This window comes from Ips typographus, linkage group LG3 (assembly GCF_016097725.1).
Source record: "Ips typographus isolate SLU linkage group LG3, UJ_Ityp_2.0, whole genome shotgun sequence".
NCBI lineage: Eukaryota > Metazoa > Arthropoda > Insecta > Coleoptera > Curculionidae > Ips > Ips typographus.
This window is the reverse complement of record NC_138424.1, coordinates 10,181,525-10,208,373: the sequence shown is the minus strand read 5'-3', so window position 1 is coordinate 10,208,373 and position 26,849 is coordinate 10,181,525. Positions and strand designations below refer to the sequence as shown.

Here is a 26,849-nt window from a genome sequence, read left to right as displayed (position 1 = left end):
CAGCTGAGAGAAATATGTTAATGTTGCACAATATTATGCAGGGAAAAAAAGCAGAGAAAGAAGACATATTTCCTGGTTAAGTAATCTGAGATAATAATACAACTGTAGCTCCATTGAGTTGTTTAGAGCTGCAATATCAAAAATTAGAATAGCTTTGATGATAGCCAATCTTCAGAGACTAGAAAGCACTTAGGAATAAGTTGGGAAGACATGGTAACCAAGAAGGAGGTACTACCAACAAAGCTGGTACCAACTTCACTATTTTAAATGAACCACTCTGTATATTATTATATTTTTTAATTCTCCTAAAGATTTAAAGTATGTTTTAATGTATCATCTATAGGGTGTTATAGAAATTCGATGAATTAGCAGTGCTATCTCAAAAGTTGATAGAGCTTCAGTTAAATAGAGACAAAGTTGCGCATTTTATTGCTAATGAATTTGGTGAAAAAAAAATCTAAAAGTTTCTATAAGATCCGCAGATAAAAACCGAAAAAGTCAAATTTCTATTTTATTTTTTACCACTTTATTGTTTTGTATTTTGGAAAATCAATGGCACCTTCTGGAGGCACTTTTGTATGCTCTTTAAGAAAGTAGTTTTAGTTTTCAGATCATGTTTTTTAGATACCATCATCAACTTCAAATTTTCAAATACGGAACTGGAGTTTTTATTTCGTTTCTTAGTAGCTACAGACCTCCCGAAACTAAATATAATATAATATAAAATATAAATAAAAGCCGTCTAATGCTCATGTATCTAGTCAAATGGAATTTATTAATTGTTAACAACAAAAACCTCTTAACAAGCTTTTGGCTTCATTTTAACGATAACCCAGTTTTGCAGCCAGGTCATTATTAACCAGATTTTTATCTATAATCTACATGGTTTATATGAATTACTTTTTAACCGTTATCTATTATTTAAAACACAATTCACATTACAAAATTCTTACGTAAAAAATTGCAATAATTGTCCTATCATTTTTGAATTCTTCTTATTCAACTTAGCGTAACCGAACAGAGCTCAGGCGTAACTTTTAAATGAAAGTGATCTTTTCCTGTAACATGTCATTTTTTGTTGCAAAACAAGCTAGTAGATCTTCATCAAAAAAAAATGTTGTGCTTGAGCTGATTCCTTGGCACATAAATTCACTATTTGAAGAAACTCCCAATGAGTAGTAAAGTAATAATTTTAAAATACAATCAACGACCCGTAGATGTATTGAATGGTAAACAATTGCAGATGTAGATGATGATGGACGATGGCAACATATTTAACATCACTCACGATTGTTATTAATGACTATGAGTAGCACTTAAAAGCTGATGCACTCAATTGAAGCCCTGTTAAATGTAGATTAAAGTTAATAATCGGTCTGGTGATTGACACTAAAATGAAAATTGTAATGTAAACTCATACCTCCTACAAGTTTCAACTTTCACTCCCCTTTCAGACTTTTCAGTCTGAATTTAAAATCCATTGGATTGATAGTTAAACTTGCATCAAAAATGCATCTTACTTCAATCTTAATTATTCAAGTGTTCTGGTGTTGTGTCTTCAGTAAAGTTGCTCCATAAAAAAAAACAATTTAAATTTTACTAATATCGGTTTGGTTTTAGTTGTAAAAGTAAAATGTGACACGTTTATTTGGACTTTAACAGCCAACATGTCTGATCCCATAAATTGGGACAGTGCATTTCGACCAGGTCAGACCAATTGTCTTATTATGAACCCTCAGAACGACGCAGATGTTGTGTTTGGGAATATGAGCATCAGTCAGATTGTTCTACCGAAATGGGCTACAATGTTTTTTGAACCAGATGCCACTATTACGTTTGAGAAACATACCAGCAATTCTACTTGTAAGTTTTTCCAACAGATATTTAAAAATCCTGTTATGTAATTTTGTGTAAGTAGGTAACATTTTATATTATGACTTTCAGATTTATTATGATTTTTTTCTTAAAATACTACGTTTAGCAGTAATGTCAAAATTATTGTCAAAAACTTACTAATGACATTTAAGCAAACTTTTGTAAAACTGGATGATATTAAATTATTAGCAATTGGTCTTTGCAATTTGTGATATTTTTAACAATAAAAATGGACAAATTGGCATAAAATCATTGGATGACCTACTGGATCTTGTGACATAAATTCTGCAGCTACAAAAGATATAAAAAATTCAAAATTTAAAAATCTCTAAATTTTTGGTAATAAACCACTTATTCTACAGAATTAGTGTAAAGGCAAAGTTAAAGACAGTATAGAAATAAAACATATAACAGTTAAATAAATCTACAGGGTGTCCAACTACAAACCTGCTTTTTCTAATAACAGTATATGTCACATTCTATCAACACTTCTCTTGAGAATCCCATTTCATGCTTTCAGGAATTAGAGCCATGATGAATAATAATCATTATGAATGAATTATCACAAAAAATTGTTTTACCGATCGTATTGAAATTTATTAGTGTTATTCTTAATACTTTATTTAATACGTTTAAGCTGCATTTTATTACTTTAAATTCCATTCAATAAGCTTTCAAATAATTACCAGACCTAGTAATAAATATTTTTTAAATTTAAATGGCTTTTTTACAGATCAAAACACTGATAATTGCATGCGCGAGATAAAGACAATAATCCTAAGAAAAGTCAAAGTAGGCCAACAATTTTGTTGCAATGTTGTAAAATCTCCGAATTCGTCGACTAGATTAGATTACTAGAATAGATTACTTGCAAAATTAATTCTGTGAACATTCTTAATCATTTTTATTTATTTTAATAATCTGTTTGCGATAAGAGTGTTTAATTTTGTTTAAAAACGAATAAAATTATTTGTTTTTTTGTTTATTAGTCAAATTTCAGGTACGTTGCGACAGATCTCTAATTTACTATGTTTTATCTGTCAAATAGAAAGACCTAACATAACCCCAAAAAGAAATAATAATAAACAAACGGGAACCATCACATAAATACAAATATTGTATACTTCTCTACTGTAAAATTTTGACAAAATGGTCCAATAGACCAATAACAAAATTATGTAACTAATCCAGTAGACGAATTAAGAAAAGCTTTTGGCAACACTGCCCCAAAGTTTTCACCTACTAGACTTATTATTAGGTTTTGTGTCTTTGTCTCGCGCATGCAATTATCAATGCTTCTCTGTCAGTTACACGGTTTTCCTATGGTTGGTTTTTCTTTTTATCATGATTTGAAAAAACTGTTTATAAATTTATTTCCAGGCGTTAAGCAACATAAATTTGGCAACAATTACAATACTTGGGTCAACTATCCTGGATGGGTGAAAGTTGGAGAACTTGAAAACCCCGCTATTCCCTACATTTTCAGAGTTCCATTAGTGTAACGCTTTATCTCAGATAACGTTTTCATATTAAACATGTTGTGTAATTTATAGGTACGATCAAGTATTTTTTCCTACATCGCTTTTTACTCGAGCATTAATCCTGGATCGACCAATAAAAGTTTACGATCTTCACTTGTTTCATGGCGACCAGGAAGTTTTTGCCAGTAAGACTTAGTTACTAATACCAAAATCAAACAAAAATAGGATGACGTCAGAAAATTCAATGTGCGCTATTGTCAAATTTATTCAAGTCAATCAGATATCCTAACTCTAGGTGTATTCTTTTCAGAATTACTGGAATAATCGATTACTTAGTGTACGGTAAAGTATAACCGTGACTATTATATGATTTACCATGTTTTGTCAATAGTTCAACGGTTGCTGAATTAAACCTACTCATTTTAAGATCAGATAAATTGAAACCATTGATTACTGACATATTAAAAATACATTCACCTGGTTTACGCTGTTCATTGATGATGAAACAGTTGACAGGACACTAAAACACACTAGAACACTCTAGCTGCAATGTAAATTAACTGATCAGTCTATTCCTACTGACATGAAGTCTAAAACTACATTATCTTAAACAGTCCAAAGACGAAGACAGTTTGACTTTAACAGTTGCCTCAAGTTACACCTTTCAATCTGTAATGATCTCAGATATCAGAATAATGAATTCACTTTACACTTCACAATTTGTGACTATTTAAAGTTGTTTTGTAATAAGACAAAACGTTTCATAAATGATCTTGGTTTACATATTTTAGTGCCATTTAGTGTCAGTCAACAATTTTGACGTTTTTTCGTTTCAAAATGTAACAAACATGCGATTGGCATTACACACCTCCAACCAGAAAGTTGCACTTTGGCAACACTGCAAATTTACGTCATCCTATTTTTGTTTGATGTTCAGTATACTTGATTATTCAATTGTCAGGTTCATCAACCAGTCAGTTAGAAATTACTCACGAAGAATGCAAGGATCCAACTGGTTGCTATGCAACTATGGATTATGATGGATTGTGCGATTTTGTACCTCAAAACATTCAGCCAGAATGCGTTGACTACATTTATCCCTACGGGTTTTGTGGTCAACCTATTTGTGGTATATGCAAGTTAAAGTTAAAATAACTATTAAAAACAAATATAGTAATTTTTTAGGAGCTGTGATTACAATAAATACCTTAAAGCCTGGTTTTACCATTCAGAAAATTTATGAATCAATAGAATCTATAACAAGTAACACTTTTGCCACCAAAATTGAGGGTAATAGGATTTTGATTGTGTTTGCAGAAACATTGGCATTTACTGGTAATAGCCTAATTGAAGCCAATCAAATCTATCACACCCTGACCAGAGTTAAGTTTACTCGATATTCAGAAAGAGCCAAAAAAAATAATTTTTTGGGATTTCAGATCCCTCATACTTTTGCACAGACATAGAATTGCAAGTCTCCGGACCGCCTTTACATTACACTAGTGGACGTTTGAAGCAACTGTCCCTAATGACTTTGAGTACTTTACTGGCGGTTGTTACTGTGTTTTTACTACTATTTGCCTTGTATTCACCTCAAGGGAGAAACATCACAAACAGGTTGGTTAATTTGTTAACTATGAAAAAAAAACTAGTTTCTCTGCCTAGATTGTTTGGCAACCACTCCTTATCCGGTTACACGATACGTTACAACAACATTGAAGATCGGGGATATATCGTAGACGATAGATCCACAGCTGGATCAGTAATGGATCTGCACCGATCTTTTGAAAACCCCATGTTCGAGCAGGAATCTACTATATCAAAGAGCACTAGTGTGGAATCGTTGAATTCAGTACAACTTCAGGTAAAACTTTGATAAGCAATGCTTATTTTCGAGAAATTGTAAATCAATTCTAGGACAATATACCGGAAGCACAGGACATTAAAATGTCCCAACTGGGAGAAGATATTTAGCTGAAACAGTGATAACCTATTAGATATGTAGTTGCATCTACATCAACATCACCACATGAGTAATGATGTAATTTATTGATTCGCAGTAGTAATTCAAGTAGATCAATTATGACTACGCTTAATTTATTAAACTTAAAGTGAGATTTGTTTCCACAATTCTCGGAGATTAGTGTTATCCTCAGGGCCATAGATAATGCTTAATCTGTCTGCATTGAAATAGTTCCATTAAGGAAGCGATTCGTTTTAAGTAATATGCATACGTTTATGTGCAGTTAATGTTTAAGTTGAAAGGCTAGTAAGTGGTTATTATTGAGTAGGTATTAAATATTATTATAGATGTAATCTTTGATTCAAATGTTAATTGATATTTCTTAATTTGAGAGAATTCATAATCTGTTTAACAAATAAAAGTATTAATGATGTTAAATGTACTTTTTGGTTTTAGATTAGGTGCCTCCAGGAACTCTAAGCTCCACATTAATAATTGTTATCTCTATGTACTACGTGCGATGGCTTTATATTCTTACTTTTGACAGGTGTGAAAGCTCCAGTAGATTACCATCGTTTCCTAAAAAAATTCGCTTCAACTGCAAGATCACTAAACCGCAAGATCACAGAGAAAATATCTTCAAAGACGAAAGATTTTGATAGATTCACTGGCAAGAACCAAGATAGATAGTCTTGGTGCCAGAACAGTTAGCTAACCAGGCAGATCTGCTAGCTAAATAGGAAGCAAAAAAATAAGTGTAATTTTTGGAAACTTTCCAGGGTCTTGTAAGTGACCAAAAGCACAATCAAGAACAGCATAAAAAGATAGAGGAAGGACAAAAAACAACCAACACAGCACACACAATGTTGAAAATTTTAAAATATTTAATAATCTTATAACTGTTAATAATTAGTTAGTTGTTAAGATTCATGTTTTTTTGGTTTTATAATGCCGTTTTCTTCAAAAAAGTTCGGTTTTTTGAAAAAGTTAGGGACAAAAAAAACATTGTCAAACCAAAATCTGCTTTATGGAAAATCAATCGACTATTCCTGCTCAATTCGGCAAATTGTATCTCGATAAAGGGACATGGTTAACACACATTTGGCAAAGTTAGGACATCATTTGAAATCTTCTACAGAATTTTTAAACCTAAGTGCGGTCCTGCTTAAAGGTTGGACAAAAAAAGACATATCCCAAAAAATCAATTACCGAAACCGCTGGTAAAAACCAGTTTGCATTTTAAGTCTGTCTTTTGTAATATCTGCTCTTTTATCCACAAAAGGCAAAAAGTTAATTAAATTTGGCATTATGGAAGCAAAACACAAGGCTAGGAACTGAAAAAATATTTTAATTAATTAGAGCGCAGTGTTGTTAAACACACAGGTTTTGTCAGTAGAATATTGAGTAGTTTAGACTTAGTTTTTTAACTTAGTATTACAGTAAAAGAATTAAAAATGCAATTCTGACAGAACAGACCATTGATAAACCGATTGTTAGTTTAAAGACAGAACTAACAATTCCTAACAAATTTACTATTACGGTGGCTCCATTGTTAAACAAATTAACAATCTCTAGCCATAATAATCATTGTTAGGATTTAGTTCCTGCCACCACCATCTACACGTTACATTAATTCAAGTTATGTAATTTATTTTATTTCTTTTTGTCTTCGTAATTTTGTTCCATGAATCCACGAATCCCGGAAATCACCACCAAAAAATTGGGGTGTAGAGATATTTAAAATATGGGCACAATCTATAGCAACCAATATATCAGGAAATCCTCTCTTTTCCATAAAACCTAGTTTCACTTGGTTCTGTTCTTCCTCTGTACTCGGAAATTAAATAAAATGTCATAAATGAGTAACTATTGTAGTACAAAACCTGATGAATTTTGAAAGGGTTTGCTGGGCTATTGATACAAACATATCTTGACTAACACAGTTTAGGTAGCTTTTCTGGGATAAGATATGAAGCGATTCCAATACTTAGGAACAGTAAAAGATAAAAATATTTCTTCTAAACAATAGTTTATACCTTTCTTCATCATTATCAATTTTGTTTAATAAAGAAAGTCAAATCATTTTGGTTAGGTATGGATTAGGTATTTATTTGTAATGAGAGAAATGGCTTTTTTATTTGGACATAATGCTGTGTTTCATTGATTATGAAAAGGCGTTCGACAGAGTACAACATCATCAACTGATCCAAATCCTAAATAGATTGGACATAAACCAAAAAGACATCCGCTGCATACTGAAAAGCCCTAGAAGAACGCAACGTGGGCGGTGCGAATGGTGTATGGGTCAACAATATTCGTTATGCGGATGACACAGTTCTAATTGCAGATAACATGGAGGATTTGTGGGATATGCTTGGGACTGTCGGGGAATGCAGTAAGAACATGGGCCTCAATATCAACACCAAGAAGACTAAATTTATGATAATTACTCAATTTCAAAACTCAAGCCTAACATATGAGAATCAACCAGTAGAGCGAGTAAATAAATTTAAATATCTAGGAACGTGGCTGTGTGAAAACTGGGAATTAGACAAAGAAATCAGATGGCGTATTGAAAATGCCTGCAGTGCGTTTATGAAATTCAAAAAAGTGCTCACCAATACTGATTTCGATCTTGGCTTGAGAATTAGATTATGGCATGGAAGGATGGACACTGAAGGTGAGCACTATGAACAAGGTGGAAGCATTCGAGATGTAGGTCTACAGGCGTGTACTGAGGATTCCATGGACTGCAAGAAAAACCAGCGATGAGGTCTTGAGAATAATTAATAAAGACCGCGAACTGTTAGACACCATTAAACGTCGAAAAACAGCATACCTCGGCCACGTAATACGTTACGAGAGAAACCAATTCCTGCAATTGATAATTGAGGGAAAGAGAGGAATCGGCAGGAAAAAGGCCTCCACTGCTCTGGGCAGCCACCATGGCTCCGCAAGGCAGTGGACAAGTCGCATACCATACGTAATAAGGAAAAGTGGAAAAAAGTGATCGCAAACATCCATTAATGGATACGCAGCAGGAGAAGAAGAAGATATCAATATTGTTATACTAGATTTTCCTGGTTAACATAAGAAGAGAAATGTATACCATATCTTCAACAATAATTTGTTAATTGATACATTATAAGTGGTTCTCATAGTTGAAATTCTTGTTAACTGAACAAAATCGTTGAATTCGCAATGTTGGCTGCTAACAATGGTCACTCTAATTCGCAGAGATAATCCAAGTAAGTCCAAAATGTCAATATTACTTAAGCATTCAACCAATAAGCCGCATTTTTCTGATTTTTAGTTGGAAACCAGTTAGGAATGGTTAATATAGGATGTACTTTCGAAAACTAATCTGACAAATCTGACAAAATGATGAACATCTCTCAATCTCTTCCTAAGAGAGTTTGATTCAAATGTTAAAGTACTGTCCTGATATAAAAGCCAGTTGGGCGACAAACAAAAGACAATTCACATGATCGATTCCTGATTCGATCGTACCGGTCGTAACGCCTTGACATTTACCAGACCTGAAATGGCAATTTGCCCTGTGATACGGTCTGAATTACTTAAAGCTACTGTACAATTAAGTAGGTATCTTTGTTCCTCCGGTGACTTGAAACGGGCGGAGCTGAAGAGGAAGTTCCGCCTAATTACCCAACACTTCACTGCGGTTTTTTTTAGAACCCTTAAACCACGACACTTTTATCTGATTAATGACCTTAAGGTGCTGTTTCTATATAGTTAGTGCAGTTTGGTACATCGTTTTCACTAGAAGCAGCAGGCAATTTCTCACTAAGATTTATATGAAATGTGCTTTCTTTTCACGATAAATATTACATTGTCACATTAAACGTCTCGAACAATAAGAATTCCTCAACCGATTAAATACACAGAAAGTTACGTAAAACGATCCTCGGCTGGTATGTCTTCCCACAGAGAAATTGAACGAAACCGATTTGACCTTTGAATCTTGCCGGAACGTGGAGGATATAGCACGAAATGCAAAATGGCCACGCTTCAATAAAACACTTTCTATGTTGCATGCAAAGTTTCATTGCAGTTCAACATTACAGATTACTGTAGTAAATCTCATTTCGATTAACAAAGTTAAGACGTGAATATTTGACATTGGCGATCTCAAAAAATACGACGACAATAAATTAGAAGATAATTATGTCGAAATATTCAGATTACGCACTAAAATTTTAATATAAAATCAAGTATAGTTTGTAAATAACCATGTCAGCAATAAATCTTTAGTTGAAAATCAGAGGGGTCACTAGTGGGAGAAGACTGTGGGTTATTCCTCCTTCTGGTACAAGATATAGAATTGACTTCTACATAGCTTTAGTTAAAACTGATCTGATAAAACAGTGGGAAGGAGCTTCAAGACATTTTCTTTGTGGAGAGTAGTAACTGACATACTTAACTATTATTAACTTTTGAACTAAATTTTCCAAAATATTTGCAAAACTTCTTCCTGCTTCGCAGCACATCTACCAAGTAAATTTAATGAATGAATACAATTTTCGCAAAAAAAGTATCATAACAATGACTTAAAGCAATCAAACACGCTACTATAGAAACTGATGATTGTTTTGGACTGAATGCGGCAAGGTCATCAACTAATCATCCAATTAAACTCTTCCATTCCGGTAATCCGACCAATTAATTCATCCGAATTAGTCATTCACGTACCTGTCGCATGCACGTTTCCAAATAAACCACCTCATTATACTAAATAAAGAATTTAATACTGATCATAAGTAATTTGACGGTCTATATCAACAGTTGAATTTACATTTTCAACCAATAAAAAATAACAACCTTGTTCGGTAATTCTGGGCCGTAGTAGCCTTGGGTTTTACTCATCATCATCTTTTTTTTAAAGTCGGTTCCGGTGTTGATGAGGCTACGTAAGTACCATAAAAGATTGATGCCATCATCCACTACTAGGAAATTAAACGAATTTGAAAAGCATGTAATGGTTTTACAAATATTTGTAGAATTTAATATCACGGGTTCATTGTTTAGTTTTTTCAATTTGTACGATGATTTCAATAACGCTTCAGGGTTATATTGAAATGCACTGCAATTAATGGATTTTCAGCTGTAATAACAGTCATTATAATTGGGTTCTCATTACTACAAAACTCAAAAAACAAGGCAGCATATCTTTGGCTGATTAAAACTCAAGTGGTTTTTCAGACAAAAGTCTTTCAACATCACATAAAATAACAAAGTAATTCATAACAAACTGTTTTTGTATAATTATATAGTAAACAGTTACAAATGGATTTTATAGTATAGTTTCTGCAATAAACGGAAATAAATAAAAAAATGCTCTTGTCTGTTAATCTTATATCAGACGTCTGGCCAGAAACTTCTTGGAAATATCGTATAGTGGTTTTTATTGGTAATAAAATCGACATAATGTAATTCACAAATAACATATTCAACAGGATAAATAAATAAAATTATAGCGTAATGGCAATTTTGGGAAAATTTGGCAACAGGACTGAATTCTTATAAACACCTTTTTTCAAATAATTCTAGAAATTGATTTACTCATATTACAAAGTAGGGAATAGTCAGTAGTACTGAATAGTCAGTAGTAGGGAACAGTAGGAACACTATGTAAACCTTTACCTTAAATTGATTTGGCCGTGACCTAACCAACCAAGAAGTAAAAGGTAAAGTCAAAAACAAATCTCCTTCTGATAACAAAAATGAAAACTCTCATAATGTAAACACTGAAACCAAGAAGAAGAAAGACAAAGATAATCAAATGAGAACATAAACGTAAAAGATGAAGAAGCTTGAAATGATCAGAAAAAACTAATAAAAACCGTGAGAGGTTCAATTCAAGTTCACACATTTTTTATGATCGATTTGTAAATTGCAACAAATGTGACAAAAGGTCAGAAATACACTTCAATCAGAACGCATATCAAAAATACAAGCACATTATTATTATTTCAGTAAAATATGGCATAAAAAAACGATGTTTAACTTATTACATTCATGTTTTTGATCGTCTAACTAAACTAAAGACAAAAGGAGTTGAGAACAAACTAATGCTCTAAATCCTGCATTTATCTGCAGGATTTAGAGGATTAGAACACGTGAACCCTAATTAGAAGCCATCAAGGCAGTGTCACAAAAATTGCTAGAATGTTAGAAAAATTGTGCAAAACTGCATTCAAGTAAGGATTTAGGACAAACATAATGAATAAAAAATAAAAATCCAAAAATTCATAAGGCAAAGGATCTCAAAAAAATTATTGTTACAGCTTTTTAAATAATTTGAGGTGTTTTGTCTAGCAACTTCTTCTTCTCTCATTGCCTTATCCGTTGCGGACGTTGGCTATTAACATGGCTACTCTTATTTTGTTTACTGCGCTTCTAAACAGGTCAACAGATGACAATCCAAACCACTGGCGTAGGTTGTGCAACCAAGAATGTCGTCTCCTCCCTGGTCCTCTCTTGCTATCCACCATGTGGCCAAAATACTCCAGCTTCTGTTTTTTTAATGCAAAGACGACTTCCTTCTCTTTCCCTAATCTCTGCATGACTTCCATGTTGGTGATGTGTTCCGTCCAGGATATTTTCAAAATACGGATTTTAGTCTTTTTAAAGTGGCCTCAGTTGTGGTCCAAGCCTGTAGACCATAGAACAAAACAGAAGGTATGTAGCACCTGACTTACCTTTATTTTAGTTGTAGAGAAATGTCTTTGCTGGTAAATAGTTTCTTCATGCGTGATCATATTTCTGATGCCTGGTCCCATTTCGCCTTAACTGTGGTTCCGAGATATGTTTACGTTTCCAGCTGATCTATATCCTGACCGTTTATCATTAGACGCACTGGAGGATGCTGACTTTTGCTAATAATCATTTGTTTTGTTTTTGATATATTCAGGGATAGTCCATATTCTTCATTTGCTATATATCTATATGTTTTGCATAATATTTTGTAGCTCTTTATTCTTATTTACTATAATTACTGCGTCGTCGGCATATCTAATGTTGTTGATTGCTTGTCCATTGATTTTGACGCCATCTAATAAGTCCGCCAGTGCTTTTCCAAAGATTTCTTCAGAATATAGGTTGAATAGGAGAAGTGACACAATGCACCCCTGTCGCACTCCCTTTCTGACAGCAATTTCGTTGCTGAGCGAATATTTTTGTTTTACTGACTCCAATACATATTAGTGATAATAGGAATATCTTTTCCGTAAATGCCAGTGTTCCTAAGCACCTCGATGAGCTTTTCGTGCTTGACATTGTCAAAAGCCTTGGAGAAATCGATAAAGTACAGGTGTACTTGTTTGTTCATATCTCTGCACCTCTGGATGAGAACCTGCAGCCAACTGCGTTTCGGAGATGTTTGTTTCACATTTCGCATTTTTCCCTCACATTTTTTTAGGGATAGCGATAAAGGTTGACTGTAGCCAGTCTTCGGAGAACTTTCCTCTATCATAGATAGTGTGGTGATCAAAAAACTGGTTATCTGTTTCGCACATTAATTTCAATATTTCACCCTGTATGTTGTCAGAACCTGGTTTTTTGTCGTTTTTTAAAGACCGTATGGCTGTCTCCACCTCGAATCGTAGAATTGAAGGCCCATAGACGTCATCGTCATGTGTGTACTCGCTTATACGTATATCATCAAAAAGTTGTTCTGTGTAAGTCTTCCACATGTTTATAAGCTCTGAGCTTTCGGATATTGGAAACCTAATATGGATCTGCGTCCAATAAACCTGAATGTAGGCCGCTTGGTTTCTTTTTAGTTGTCAATTCTCTAACTTATGCATGTTATGATAGTGGTCAGTATTTTCTTTCACATTGTTTGATACCGGTGCAATTTACTATCCCAAATCACATTAACCTAACCTAACCTAACTCACCTTGTGCTGTTTAATTGTGTATGCTCGTTTTGCAGAAATCTGTTCATACATAAAATCTAACTTTTCCTAGTTACCTAAATTGTACACCTTTAACCGATAAATTACTGGAATCAACAATTGATTGTACTTTTTTACAAAAAAAATGTGTCCCTAAGAATCACAAAAAGGCAAATAAAATATAATTTGTTTTGTACTTTCCATATCAAGAAAAATCAAATTTATGGCACAAAAAACCTTATAACAATGTATATTTTTCATTTCATTATCAAGATATGACTACACATAGATATGACAGTTTAACATTTAACGAATATACGATACACATTTCAGATTCAGTTTTTACATCCTGTTATAATCGTTTTGACATTCTGTTTGAAGAACATTCCAAATTATTTACCTAACAGCACAATATTAATTGTGTTTTGCTTTTAAACTTGAGATTCAATGTAAATTTGACTGTCTTCGTAGCATTTAGCATCAAGTTATGCGTGTGGCAGATAAGACTGTGATAATAGAAATGAAAAAAATCACAGTCTTAACTTAAGTTTACTTTTGACGTTTAAGTCGACGGTGCAAATGGCGATAAAGAAAGACTTTCCATATACACCTGGTAATATTTCTTCTTGAATAATTATATGGCACTATATTTCATGTGATCCACAATAAGTGTCACACACTCCGATTTGAGTCACTTCCAAGTAAACACTGGCAACATTTTAATGGTCTAGTGAATCCAGTCATAAATGTAAATCAAACCGAAAGGTGAATAGCATCGTAAATCCGACAGGCTGGCGATGTAGGTTTGCAGAATAATAACTCCGCTTTTAAACTGGGTATTAATAATGGAGTGTGTGAATAGGTCTTAAGTCTCAGTTCCCAGAACTAGAATAGCCAACGGTGGTTGGTGGTTGCAGTTATACAAATGATTTCCTTCCTTTGATAGTCTTTCCGCGAATCCTTCCGCTAAATTACGATTCAAGACTCTCAAAGCGCAATACTCGCTAATCTCTTGCAATTTAGCAATGATGAACAATTTACATTCAATTAATGCAAGTTCAAATAAAGGTACCCACATTAACATTGACACGAATCTTTATCATTGTTGAAATCCATTTGTGTCTTTGTACAAAATCCATTTTTGTGTGCAACAAGGATGATTATAATTTTTAGGTCGTAGGCTATCACAAGTTGATTTGTGGTAATTTTTGTAAAGTATTACCACACATGTTAATGCCCACTTATTGGAGTTATGTAAGTAGGTTGAATACAATTTATTAGAAAAAAATTAAGGTAAATGCTTGTTTTACCACTCAAACAATTACTTCTGTACAAACAACTAAATAAAAGCGTTCCGGTTGTACGACAATATCAATAATACTTAATTAATAAAGCAAATCGTCGATGACCTAAGTCGAATATTACGCCATTACTATTTGATCGCGCCTTTACATTGTTCTTATGGATTCTTTGAGTGTCATCATCATCATGGTGCTAAAGGTCGTCTTCGTCTGGAATATTTATTAGCAAATTGGTTGACATTTTACATTCTAATAATACATTTCTGATTTAGCGCGTCAGTCAATGTTGCTATTCAAAGCAGGGAAGGTTAATGTAAATAACATTCAAAACTAATTTAGCTAAAACATGTATTAAGTTGTAATACATTCATTCTGAATATTCCAGTTGCTAAAAAACCGTTTGACGATTCAAGTCAAACTATAATTTTAAAAAAGGTGAAGCAGAAAGGAACAACAATGATAATCCGGCGACACATGTTTCTGTTTTTTTGACTTTAAGCAACTCTATCTGTATAAGAGACTTTCACGTTAAACATTCTCCCATATAATTACAAACTACACATTTTTTGTTACCATCCCATGATATGTTATATACATAGGCATCTCATAGTAAAAAGAAGAAGAGACCACTATTGCAAATCAATGTTTTAGATAAAGATGGATTTATACTTTGTATGTGAAATGTGTCAGTGTGTCAATACTAATGTGACGCTATTACAGTTGGTCACAAATTTTTAAAAAGACTTTCTAATGAAGAAGTCACGTGACCAACTGTCGAATGATGTCACATCCGATTTGGTACTTTGGTACCTATGCCACTTAGACTCACTTGTACAACAGTGGTTCAACATTTCAACCTGATTCAAGTTAGAAATGTCACTTTGACAACAATGCATTTCATATAGGAAAGCTCAAATACCAGTCACAGACAGATGTGACCCAATAAGACGAGATATCTCGGGAACCATTCGTGGTATAATTTTGGGGTAAACATTTTTTTAGGTAAATCGGCCATGAAGAATCGCTGCAAAATATTTTCGAGTTCTAAAAATTACCACCAGAGGCCGTAACTGCCATCTTAAATTTTTAAATTGCATTTTCTATAAATTTTGCACAATAAACTAGAGTTTTTTTTTTCCTCATTTTTAAAGCGAATCATTTTATCTATCATTTTCGTAAAAAACAAATTTCTGTTATTTCAAAAACAAAGATGGCGTGAGGTGTTCAATTGTTTTTGCAATAGCCTGCTTTAACTTGGTTTGACCAATAACCGTTATGGTTTGACCAATTTTAACAAATTCGGTATTGTTGAAAAGATTATTTCTTGGGCAATAAGAATCAACCAAAATATAGTTAATTTAGTTGAATCTTTCTGCGCCAGGGGGCTACTTTTGACACCATGAATCAAATTCCAAAAAAAAAAATTAAAAAAACAAATGTTTTTTTATGAAAAAGTAACCAAATAACATCCAAATAGGCCAGTGAAAACCGTTTTTCAAATTCTCGTTCTCTAACCTGAAATATTGAGAAAATGAGATTGTGAGATATGGTCGAGGAACAATCCTATTGGGTCACCCGGTACAACCGGGCCTTATAAAATTATGGTTTAATCTGATTTAACTTTGTCTATACTAGAGCATTGATTTGCAATAGTTCTTTCTTACTTTCTATACTTTGCCAAATGCAGTCATTTGCTCTCTTCATATCTTAGTTTTGACACCATAATTTTTAACCAAACTTGAGATGATTAGAGTGACGCTGAGATGAAAACAAAATACACTCCAAATTCCGTGACTGTTTAGATAATGCTAAAAATATACTACATATCTTATCACAATTCAATAGGAGACAGGTTTGCATTGTTCTCATTATTTATGATTTATTAGCTGAAAAAGACTCATCAATTTGAGCGTTATTTATGTTGCATTTTTATCTTAAGCCGAAAGTCAAGACAGTTGATTAGGATAAGTTTGATGTTTGATGAGTTTGCAAAAACATAAAAATTGTCTAAAAGTGTGTTGGATGATTCAAAGCTGGGAGAGGAGAATCCTTGAGAAGCTTGGCTATAAATTCCTGCAAGTAAAATATAATTTGTCTGCGTCAACGGTGAAGAGGTTTTTCTTCTTCTGGCACTAAATTATCGATGAGCAAATTAAAAAGTTACAGTGTGGCCATAAAGTATAGAATAAGGTCAATATTGTAGTCCAACAATCCAAACAGCTAAAACTGAACGGTAATTGATTTTAATTAGATTGATGGTCCCTTAAAAGAGCACAAGTAATTGATGCTCAATTGAACATCATAACAAAGAACTTCGATCGTTAACTTAGTCTGATATCATAAAAATTGATATTAGAGCTAGAGAACCTTAGATATGCACGATTCCAGTCATACTTCATAAATTTTTTTGTGTTAGCAATTTGGAGACATTTTTTAAGGACCAAGAATGTGGAATTTTCTTCCAGACATATTATTTTATTCTTACTGCTCAAATCCAACTAAAATATGAGATTCGTAACTTACGACAAGTTTGCAATTTGGAGCTAGATGAACACTTATCGTCAGCATTTTGAGCTATTTGAACTTGAGAATCTAATATTGAGTTACTCAAAGCTCTTAAGAGAATTTTCAGAAATGTATAATTTCTCGTTCTTTTCAAACTTTTCCATAATGTTGTAGAGCTTCATTAATCTTCAATAAATAATGTTTAATGGTTGTTTCTTAAGCTGAAGTTCGGTATTTTCAACTTGACACATAATTTAAAAAGCATGCAAAGATAGTATGTTAAAATTAACAATAATGAGAAGTTCAATAACCTTTAATTACAACACAAGTGCTTCTATATTTGGACTGAATTATTAATTTATTTGTGACATTTCTGACTTAGATTTACTTCACCATCCACAAAAGTATTACTCTTCACCTAATTTACAGATAACTGATACGTTGAGAACATTTTTTTATTAAAACCATTATAAACTAGCTCTCGGTAACAGCCATATTGCCTTCTCATGTTTGAATATCATTTAACAAGTAAATGCAGGGCGTGTGACTTGAACTCTCTACTTATGCCTCTTGAGACTCTCAGAAGCTTACATTTACTGCACATTCACACAAAGCGGCTATTAATAGGAAAGATTTTACGATTTCTTGCTTCTTTTGCGATAATATTACACTCTATCTAAGTGCAGTTCGAGGAATCCAGCCGGATGTGGCTAATTTGCATCTCCACTTTAATGGCAGTAGCAGCAATCGAGAAAATGGCATTCAGTTCGTCACGTACAGCTAATTAATAATTACGACTTTATGCTTTGGGTTCTGGAGCTTTTCAAAGGCGCCTGGTACCATTATTTTTATTGTAAGAGTCCTAGTGTGTTAAATATTGCGTAACTGGTTTAGTTTGTTAAAGCTCCATTTAACACCGCAACAAACAGCTCTATTACTACTGTCGTCATGCGATAAAATCAAACGGAAACCCTGATCAATATTGTCCTAATAAACACATTGTATTGCTCAAGATGGCAGTTATTGAATGCCCTAGTATTGGTAAAGACATTTTTCAACCCCGTTCTCTATTTACCCTCATTCGAATGTTAATAAATTGTCGGGACCACCTATAGACCTTTTTCTTGTTTTTCCTCGATGTTTGCTTGGATATGAGACCGATTTAAACCGATGGCTGCCGTTTGTCAGGACCAATAAAAATAAAACACGTAGTAGAGGAGACGAAAGACATATGGTAGGAGTCTAATTTGAGTAACACGTGTTCGACGCCAGCCAGACGTTTGGATGAGGGCTTTTATTTCTTCATTTCTATGGTTTATTTTAGCTTTCGGATGTATTTCACCACTAGAGAATATGTTAACATCGCATTACACGACAGCATCGAGAGGATGTGAAGTTTAATAGAACGAGAACTAAGCATCAATTATTTTGAAGTGATTTAGAACAAGAAGATATAAGGATTTGGAGGATTGTTGTAATTAACAAAAATGCTCCCATGATGGTCAATAATAAAAAAGATCTTATTTTGTGCAGTTGGTTTTTATGTGCTTTTAGGAATTGAGAGACTTTTAGGCCCGGTTGTACAACCTCGGTTTAGAGCGCCCTCAAAATTTTAACCTCACTTAAACATTTTTTCGTTTTTCAGCGTTCTTCATCGTTTTGTTTTCCAAAACTTATTGTGGAGGGAAAGATTAATGGTAAACGACCACGAGGAAGGTCTCCAACGCGCTGGGTGGATCAAACCAAAGAAATCATTGGTCACGGTCTGCAAGAAGCTTCTCTTGCACCTCAGGACAGAGCAGGATGGAGAAATACGATCCGAGCAATGAAAACATGATGTCACCATGCTCTCCCGAGAGCAAAAAGAACAAGAGAAAAACATTTTTTAAGTTGTACAGATCAAATTTAAGGTTAAACTGAAGTTCATGTGTGTCATATCTCGAGTTTGACTTAAGGCAGGTTTAATTAAGGTTTTGCTTAGGCGTGGGAGGTCCGATAAAAAACAATAATGGTGGTATATGAAAGTGGTATACAGCGTGGTCCAGTTTTAAATGTCAATAATTCACCAATCGATAGCCTTCAAAAAATAAGTTAACATACATTATGTCATTTTCATAAAAAATGCTTCTCAAGGAAAATACAGTCCATAAAAGTTCAGCTGGAGCAATTTTAATCAAATTTGGAACAAATACATATTAAATTAATACTCATTAGGTGATGTTAATGACGTTTGTCGAAACTATTTCTGTGTGTTAATTTGTCTACCTTATTCTCTACGTCACTGGATATTTTTAAAAAAATTCAGTTTTTTTACTTTACTTGTTCAATTTAACAAAATAAGTATCTTTTATATATAAAATTCTGATTTGAAACTTTGTTTACGAGATAATTGAGTTATTACGTTCAAAGACCCAAAACCAACCCAACCCAACTGAAGAATTGTCTTGAAAACGGTGAAAATTGACCTAAGAAGCTTATAAAAATTCTTTGTAGCCAGTTTTCATAGTTTTCAGAAAAATTGAAAGACTTTAGTTTTGAAAATTGACTTATTAACCAGTAAATTTACTTTGAAACGATGAAAATTGACTTGAGAGGCTTAAAAATTGTCTTTGTATGCAGTTTTCACAGTTTTCAGACAAATTGAAAGACTTTAGCCTTGACAATTGACTTGGAAACTGTGAAAATTGACTTGAAAGGCTTAAAAACTGTCTTTGTAGTCAGTCGTTATAGTTTTCAGATAAGTTGAAAAACTTTAGTAGTGAAAATGGAATTGTAGCCATGAAAAACTAATTTATCTAGAATTTTTGACTACAAATTCACACATTTCAACCTTGAAAATTGACTTGGACACCAAAAAGTGACTCTGAACCAATGAAAAGTGACATCAAGAGCTTAAAATTTGCATTTGAAGTAAATTTTCATAATTTCAAAATACATTTCAAGGATATTGTCATTTTCTTAGAACTCTGGACTATTTTTAGGGCTTTAAAACTGCTTTCATCTTGGAAAATCGAGTTTTAGGGTTATCTTCACCAAATTTTTGACATAGCAGACTTAAAAAACTATTTTTACATTTTCCATACGCTTAAACATGCCATTTTACGCTTTATTAGTATTAAATTGACTTCTAGACGCTTCACTGTGCTTTAAGGCTCAAAAATCGAATTTTAAACTATTTTTTATAGTAAAAGTTGTTTCAAACTCTTCATTGAAAAAAAATTAAACAATTTTCGCATTAAATGCTGCGATATTAGTCTTGAACTTATTTAAAACTGGACCACCCTGTATAAAAGATATTTTGCTTTGAAATGGATGATATATGAAAATAAGATTTTGTTGAATCCACTGTGTTAGTAAGAAATGTGAGTAGACAACCGCAAAACTACAGAGAAAAGCTAAATCATTTTGAAATTGAAGTTAATCGAATTACTCATCTATTAAGTTCTAAGACAGACCAGTATGTATTTTCTGTATAATTTGAATTTTATTAATACTTTTAGTTTTCAATGATTGTTTAATTTTTTTTACTTCCCCCAGAAATAAATTTGATGATCTCTTTTGTTAATCAAGTGATGATTCTATGAAATAAGTGCAAAAATTTGTATTAGACCTCTAAGATATTAATTAAAGCGAAATAGAAGTCCATTTTCTCAAAGTGGATTTGAAAGCAAATTTAAAGGGAAAATAACACAAAGCAAATAAGGTAACAATGGTAACAGCTAAGGTTGAAGATGACAAAATGCAATTTGTTATTTTTTCCCAGTATATTTAAAATTTGGGAAAAAGAGAGTCCTTCTACCATAGTCCTGATAATGGGTATTTCTGTACCCGATACTAGTTGAGTCCCACTTTATTTACCTTTTGGGGGTTAATACAAGTTTTGTGGAGAAGGTTTTGTGTTACTTAATCTATAAATTATGCAAAAATTATTATGTAATGATTGAAATAAATATCAAAATTACTAGGCAATATACATGCGTTAGCTTCGAATGTAGTTGCCAACTGTAGAATAAAATGTTGAACCAAACTTAACAAAACCGGACTTAAAATTCACTTGTAGAACCCGCTCTCAAATTTAAACCGGGTTCTACGTTGAGAATGGCTTAATTAAACTCGACACTAAACTGAAGTTGTACAACCGGACCTTAAGATTAAGTTCGAAACTCTTAATAACCCTGTTTTCAGATCACTCACTTTACGTTCTAGTAAACAGGTTTTTCAATATAGTTTGTATGGATTTTAAACTTTTTTCCTGTAACTGCTTTTAGTACGGTAATCCCTAATCACTGCCACTTATATTGCAAAACTTACACAATTGATTATTTAGGTAATATTTAAACAATTTAGTCACACAATTCATGAGAAATCCGCTATGTTTATTTACTGTACTATCGAACTTTCTGATTTAAACTTTTTTCTAGAATCTGTGTGAACGTAACAGTTTCGTCAATATACAGGGTTATCCCAATCGTTCATTAAAAGTGTATTAGGAAGAAATATTGATAGAAATTTTAAATTTTGAAATTAATTTGTTAATCTTTCTTTTAATTCCTTTCTTTTACTTTCTTTTGATAGAAAGATAAATAATGATCAAACTAGGTTAAATCATTAGTCAAGTTTGAAGCCCTGTACAAGCCAAAAAATATGACTAACCAATCAAAATATGTACCACATTTATTCTATTTTATAAATTTCTAAAAATATTTGATCTTTATAAACTATAAAAGCATAATAATAATAATAATTATAATAACCTATTAAACTTTCAAGCTACAAACGCGGTTTGGTTAACCACACGACGCAATATAACTACTCAAAGCCATCATCACTTCATATTTAATCGACCAAATAACAAAAAACCGATTATTTTATACATTACTGCTACTAAAATGTAAAATTAATGCAAAGACGCAAAATGCTTTGACGGCGCCGATAGAATGAGAATTGATTTCATCGAAGGAATACTAATTGACAGCCCCTTTATTCCAAGATCAATAGCTGGTATCATTAATAATTGATATGCAAACATTTCTACAATTTTTTTTATCAAAAGTTATTGTAAATTAGCCTTATCCACTAATCCTCAGTCAGTCGTTATAGTTTTCAGATAAGTTGAAAAACTTTAGTAGTGAAAATGGAATAGTAGCCATGAAAAACTAATTTATCTAGAATTTTTGACTACAAATTCATACATTTCAACCTTGAAAATTGACTTGGACACCAAAAAGTGACTCTGAACCAATGAAAAGTGACATCAAAAGCTTAAAATTTGCATTTGAAGTAAATTTTCATAATTTCAAAATACATTTCAAGGATATTGTCATTTTCTTAGAACTCTGGCCTATTTTTAGGGCTTTAAAACTGCTTTCATCTTGGAAAATCGAGTTTTAGGGTTATCTTCACCAAGTTTTTGACATAGCAGACTTAAAAAACTATTTTTACATTTTCCATACGCTTAAACATGCCATTTTACGCTTTGTTAGTATTAAATTGACTTCTAGACGCTTCACTGTGCTTTAAGGCTCAAAAATCGAATTTTAAACTATTTTTTATAGTAAAAGTTGTTTCAAACTCCTCATTGAAAAAAAATTAAACAATTTTCGCATTAAATGCTACGATATTAGTCTTGAACTTATTTAAAACTGGACCACCCTGTATAAAAGATATTTTGCTTTGAAATGGATGATATATGAAAATAACATTTTGTTGAAGCCACTGTGTTAGTAAGAAATGTGAGTAGACAACCGCAAAACTACAGAGAAAAGCTAAATCATTTTGAAATTGAAATTAATCGAATTACTCATCCAATAAGTTCTAAGACAGACCAGTATGTATTTTCTGTATAATTTGAATTTTATTAATACTTTTAGTTTTCAATGATTGTTTAATTTTTTTTACTTCCCCCAGAAATAAATTTGATGATCTCTTTTTGTTAATCAAGTGATGATTCTATGAAATAAGTGCAAAAATTTGTATTAGACCTCTAAGATATTAATTAAAGCGATATAGAAGTCCATTTTCTCAAAGTGGATTTGAAAGCAAATTTAAAGGGAAAATAACACAAAGCCTTGGTAAGGTAACAACGGTAACAGCTAAGGTTGAAGATGACAAAATGCAATTTGTTATTTTTTCCCAGTATATTTAAAATCTGGGAAAAAGACAGTCCTTCTACCATACTATAAGCTCCTGATAATGGGTATTTCTGTTCCCGAAACTAGTTGAGCCCCACTTTATTTACCTTTTGGGGGTTAATACAAGTTTTGTGGAGAAGGCTTTGTGTTACTTAATCTATAAATTATGCAAAAATTATTATGTAATGATTGAAATAAATATCAAAATTACTAGGCAATATACATGCGTTAGCTTCGAATGTAGTTGCCAACTGTAGAATAAAATGTTGAACCAAACTTAACAAAACCGGACTTAAAATTCACTTGTAGAACCCGCTCTCAAATTTAAACCGGGTTCTGCGTTGAGAATGGCTTAATTAAACTCGACACTAAACTGAAGTTGTACAACCGGACCTTAAGATTAAGTTCGAAACTCTTAATAACCCTGTTTTCAGATCACTCACTTTACGTTCTAGTAAACAGATTTTTCAATATAGTTTGTATAGATTTTAAACTTTTTTCCTGTAACTGCTTTTAGTACGGTAATCCCTAATCACTGCCACTTATATTGCAAAACTTACACAATTGATTATTTAGGTAATATTTAAACAAATTAGTCACACAATTCATGAGAAATCCGCTATGTTTATTTACTGTACTATCGAACTTTCTGATTTAAACTTTTTTCTAGAATCTGTGTGAACGTAACAGTTTTGTCAATATACAGGGTTATCCCAATCGTTCATTAAAAGTGTATTAGGAACAAATATTGATAGAAATTTTAAATTTTGAAATTAATTTGTTAATCTTTCTTTCAATTCCTTTCTTTTACTTTCTTTTGATAGAAAGATAAATAATGATCAAACTAGGTTAAATCATTAGTCAAGTTTGAAGCCCTGTACAAGCCAAAAAATATGACTAACCAATCAAAATATGTACCACATTTATTCTATTTTATAAATTTCTAAAAATATTTGATCTTGATAAACTATAAAAGCATAATAATAATAATAATTATAATAACCTATTAAACTTTCAAACTACAAACGCGGTTTGGTTAACCACACGACGCAATATAACTACTCAAAGCCATCATCACTTCATATTTAATCGACCAAATAACAAAATACCGATTATTTTATACATTACTGCTACCAGTAAAATGTAAAATTAATGCAAAGACGCAAAATGCTTTGACGGCGCCGATAGAATGAGAATTGATTTCATCGAAGGAATACTAATTGACAGCCCCTTTATTCGAAGATCAATAGCTGGTATCATTAATAATTGATATGCAAACATTTCTACAATTTTTTTTATCAAAAGTTATTGTAAATTAGCCTTATTCACTAATCCTCAGTGGTTATTTGATGAACAGGCATCCAAAAAGATTTTAGTCCAAATTACATAATTCACAGTAACGAAGAAAGTTTGTTATCATTTGAACTTGTTTAGTGTACAGAATTTTTTTTTTAAGTTAGGTTAGATTATCATCACCTGTTACTTGAGTTGACTTAAACCTCAGAAAAAATTAAATCTTTAAATTTCATATAAATATATGTTTCAATCTTCCTTTCAGGTGCCATTTCTACAATAACCTCACTTTGGTCACCATGCATATGGTAAAAATGCTAATTAATTTACAAGATTGTGGAAAGTATCAAACTTTCTTCTATTTTCAGTAATCATTAAATCAACATTGTTGTCCAAACAAAAGTGGATTATTAGAATAAAAAAGTGGTATTAGCACGTAAATCAAACATTCGCTAAGATAAGTAGCAATTTATTAATGAGCTCGTACAAGACGTGAATAATTAAAATGGATAGCAACACAATCTAATTGGACGACGCCGCCAGCCCAATTAAACTTACAGTCGTACTTACATCTATTACATCCGACCTTGAAAAAAGGTTAATCTGACCTTAAAAGGTATAATAATACCAAATACATTGCACGACGCCGTAAAGAAGCGACTAACATAATAAGTAATCCGAATCGAAACGATGAGAACCAAAGTTAAGCAGTTGCCTAGATGCAAATTGGTTGTTTAGTAAATCTGTAAAGGTACTTTGCCGCCTTAGAACCGCTGACATACATATACAAGTCTTTGATATTGAATACTTCCTGGTTTAATCCGACTGGATCTTGAATTCATGAGACCAACAAATCAAGGGCAGCATATGGTGACATTAAAACCTATCTCGGTCTATTTCACTTCATTTAAGACAAATGGATTACAAATTTAGTTTAGCAAAAATCGTTCTTAGAGTTGTGCGTGAATAAATCTCAGTTAAAGACTAATTAAGTGTTAGTGATAAAACAAATAGTTATTAAAGCATCCAAACAAAAAAGTGACAGACAATTTTGAAGCAAATTAGGGATTTAGAAAGAGTTGAGATGGTGGAAGAAGATGAAGAAAAAAGCAGCAAAGAAAGAAGCTCAAGTAAAAAGACTATCGAAGAAACTATATGGATGCTTTGCTACTAAACAACTGAAATTAAAGATATTACAAAGATTTCGAATCAGTTAAACTATGAAAACCAAACATAGAGTAGAAGTAGTATTAAATTTAAATAATATTCAGAATAACATAATAATAATAATTTTTGAATATTAAAATGTTTTTTTCCAAAGCTAGATCCCCAAGATCAAAACTTATTATTGCAACTTAACAAGTTTATTCCTATAACTTTCTTCTATAGAAATAAACTATTCACAACTTTCCTGACTTTCTTTACCCAACTTTTATAAAATTTCACTGACTTTTAACGATTGCATCTACCCTTGACCTGTATAAGTGCATAAACAACTAATCTAAAGAGAAATGCACTAGTTCCAGACTGACTGGCAGCGTTGAAATATAACTCGCCAACTAAATAAACCATTGTCCATAAAAAGCGAAATAAAATCAATAGATTTGCTACGGTTTATTAGAATTTGTAAGGAACGTCCTGAACTAAGGTTCGGTGAAGTGGTTTTAGTGTAAAGGCCGGATAATAAGTGAAAATTCCGGCAAGTCACTGTACGATCGATCATTATCACGACTTTTCTCGGAAAAAGTTGTTTTCCTACAGGCGACAGCTTAAAAATTAAAAAAGCGAGCTTGAGTCAATATTTGCGCCAACCATCGAATGTTTATTGATGAATATTCTTTTTGGAAATAGTAGATTTTAGTTGTGTACGTATAAAGGTCGACGAACAACCAACTTTTACTTCTATTTATAATAAAAGTTACTTATATTTTTTAAGTTAGAAGTGTACCTATGATTGCTTAGAATAAAATGAAGATTCAGCAGTTTCTACACGAATGTAACACTGTAGTAAGGAACAAGGTAACGTAACTCTGATGTTTTCTGAACATATTTATATTTTGTAATAATTATTTAAACTTTATTTTGTAAGGATTAGAAGTAAAAATTTCTGAAATAAAAGAAAAGTTTCTGAGACAGAATTTTCTGAGTGAATTTTGACAATTGACAGATCTGTTCTAGAAAAGGTTCTATTAACTGCGTTTCATCAGGCCTTATATTATGTTGTGCTACAACAATTCTATTATTGGTATTAACACTGCATCAATGAATTAATTTTTTATTACAAATTCGAGTATTACTTACATTATTGTACAAAAAAGTATTTAATAATGGCATAGAGTTAACGTAAAAATGTGGTTAAAATATTAGTGTATCCAATGTAATTA

General features: G+C 32.3%; 2 protein-coding genes across 2 annotated transcripts in view; both read left to right on the top strand.

Annotated features, from left to right (window-relative positions):
* The first annotated feature begins 1,432 nt into the window (after nt 1–1,432).
* LOC145726270 (uncharacterized) lies at nt 1,433–5,772 on the top strand. The gene is given in 9 exon segments (XM_081975293.1): nt 1,433–1,561; nt 1,621–1,863; nt 3,256–3,373; nt 3,429–3,541; nt 4,318–4,485; nt 4,542–4,778; nt 4,781–4,973; nt 5,022–5,220; nt 5,274–5,772. Coding segments are annotated over 9 exon segments (1,380 nt in total). The 5' UTR covers nt 1,433–1,509; the 3' UTR covers nt 5,331–5,772.
* A 20,557-nt stretch (nt 5,773–26,329) lies between these two features.
* LOC145726695 (uncharacterized) overlaps nt 26,330–26,849 on the top strand; it is a 35,489-nt gene continuing 34,969 nt past the window's right edge. Inside the window, exon 1 of the mRNA XM_081975909.1 lies at nt 26,330–26,484. Coding sequence (XP_081832035.1) covers nt 26,434–26,484 — 51 coding nt within the window. The 5' untranslated portion in view covers nt 26,330–26,433. The remainder of the gene's footprint in view (nt 26,485–26,849) is intronic.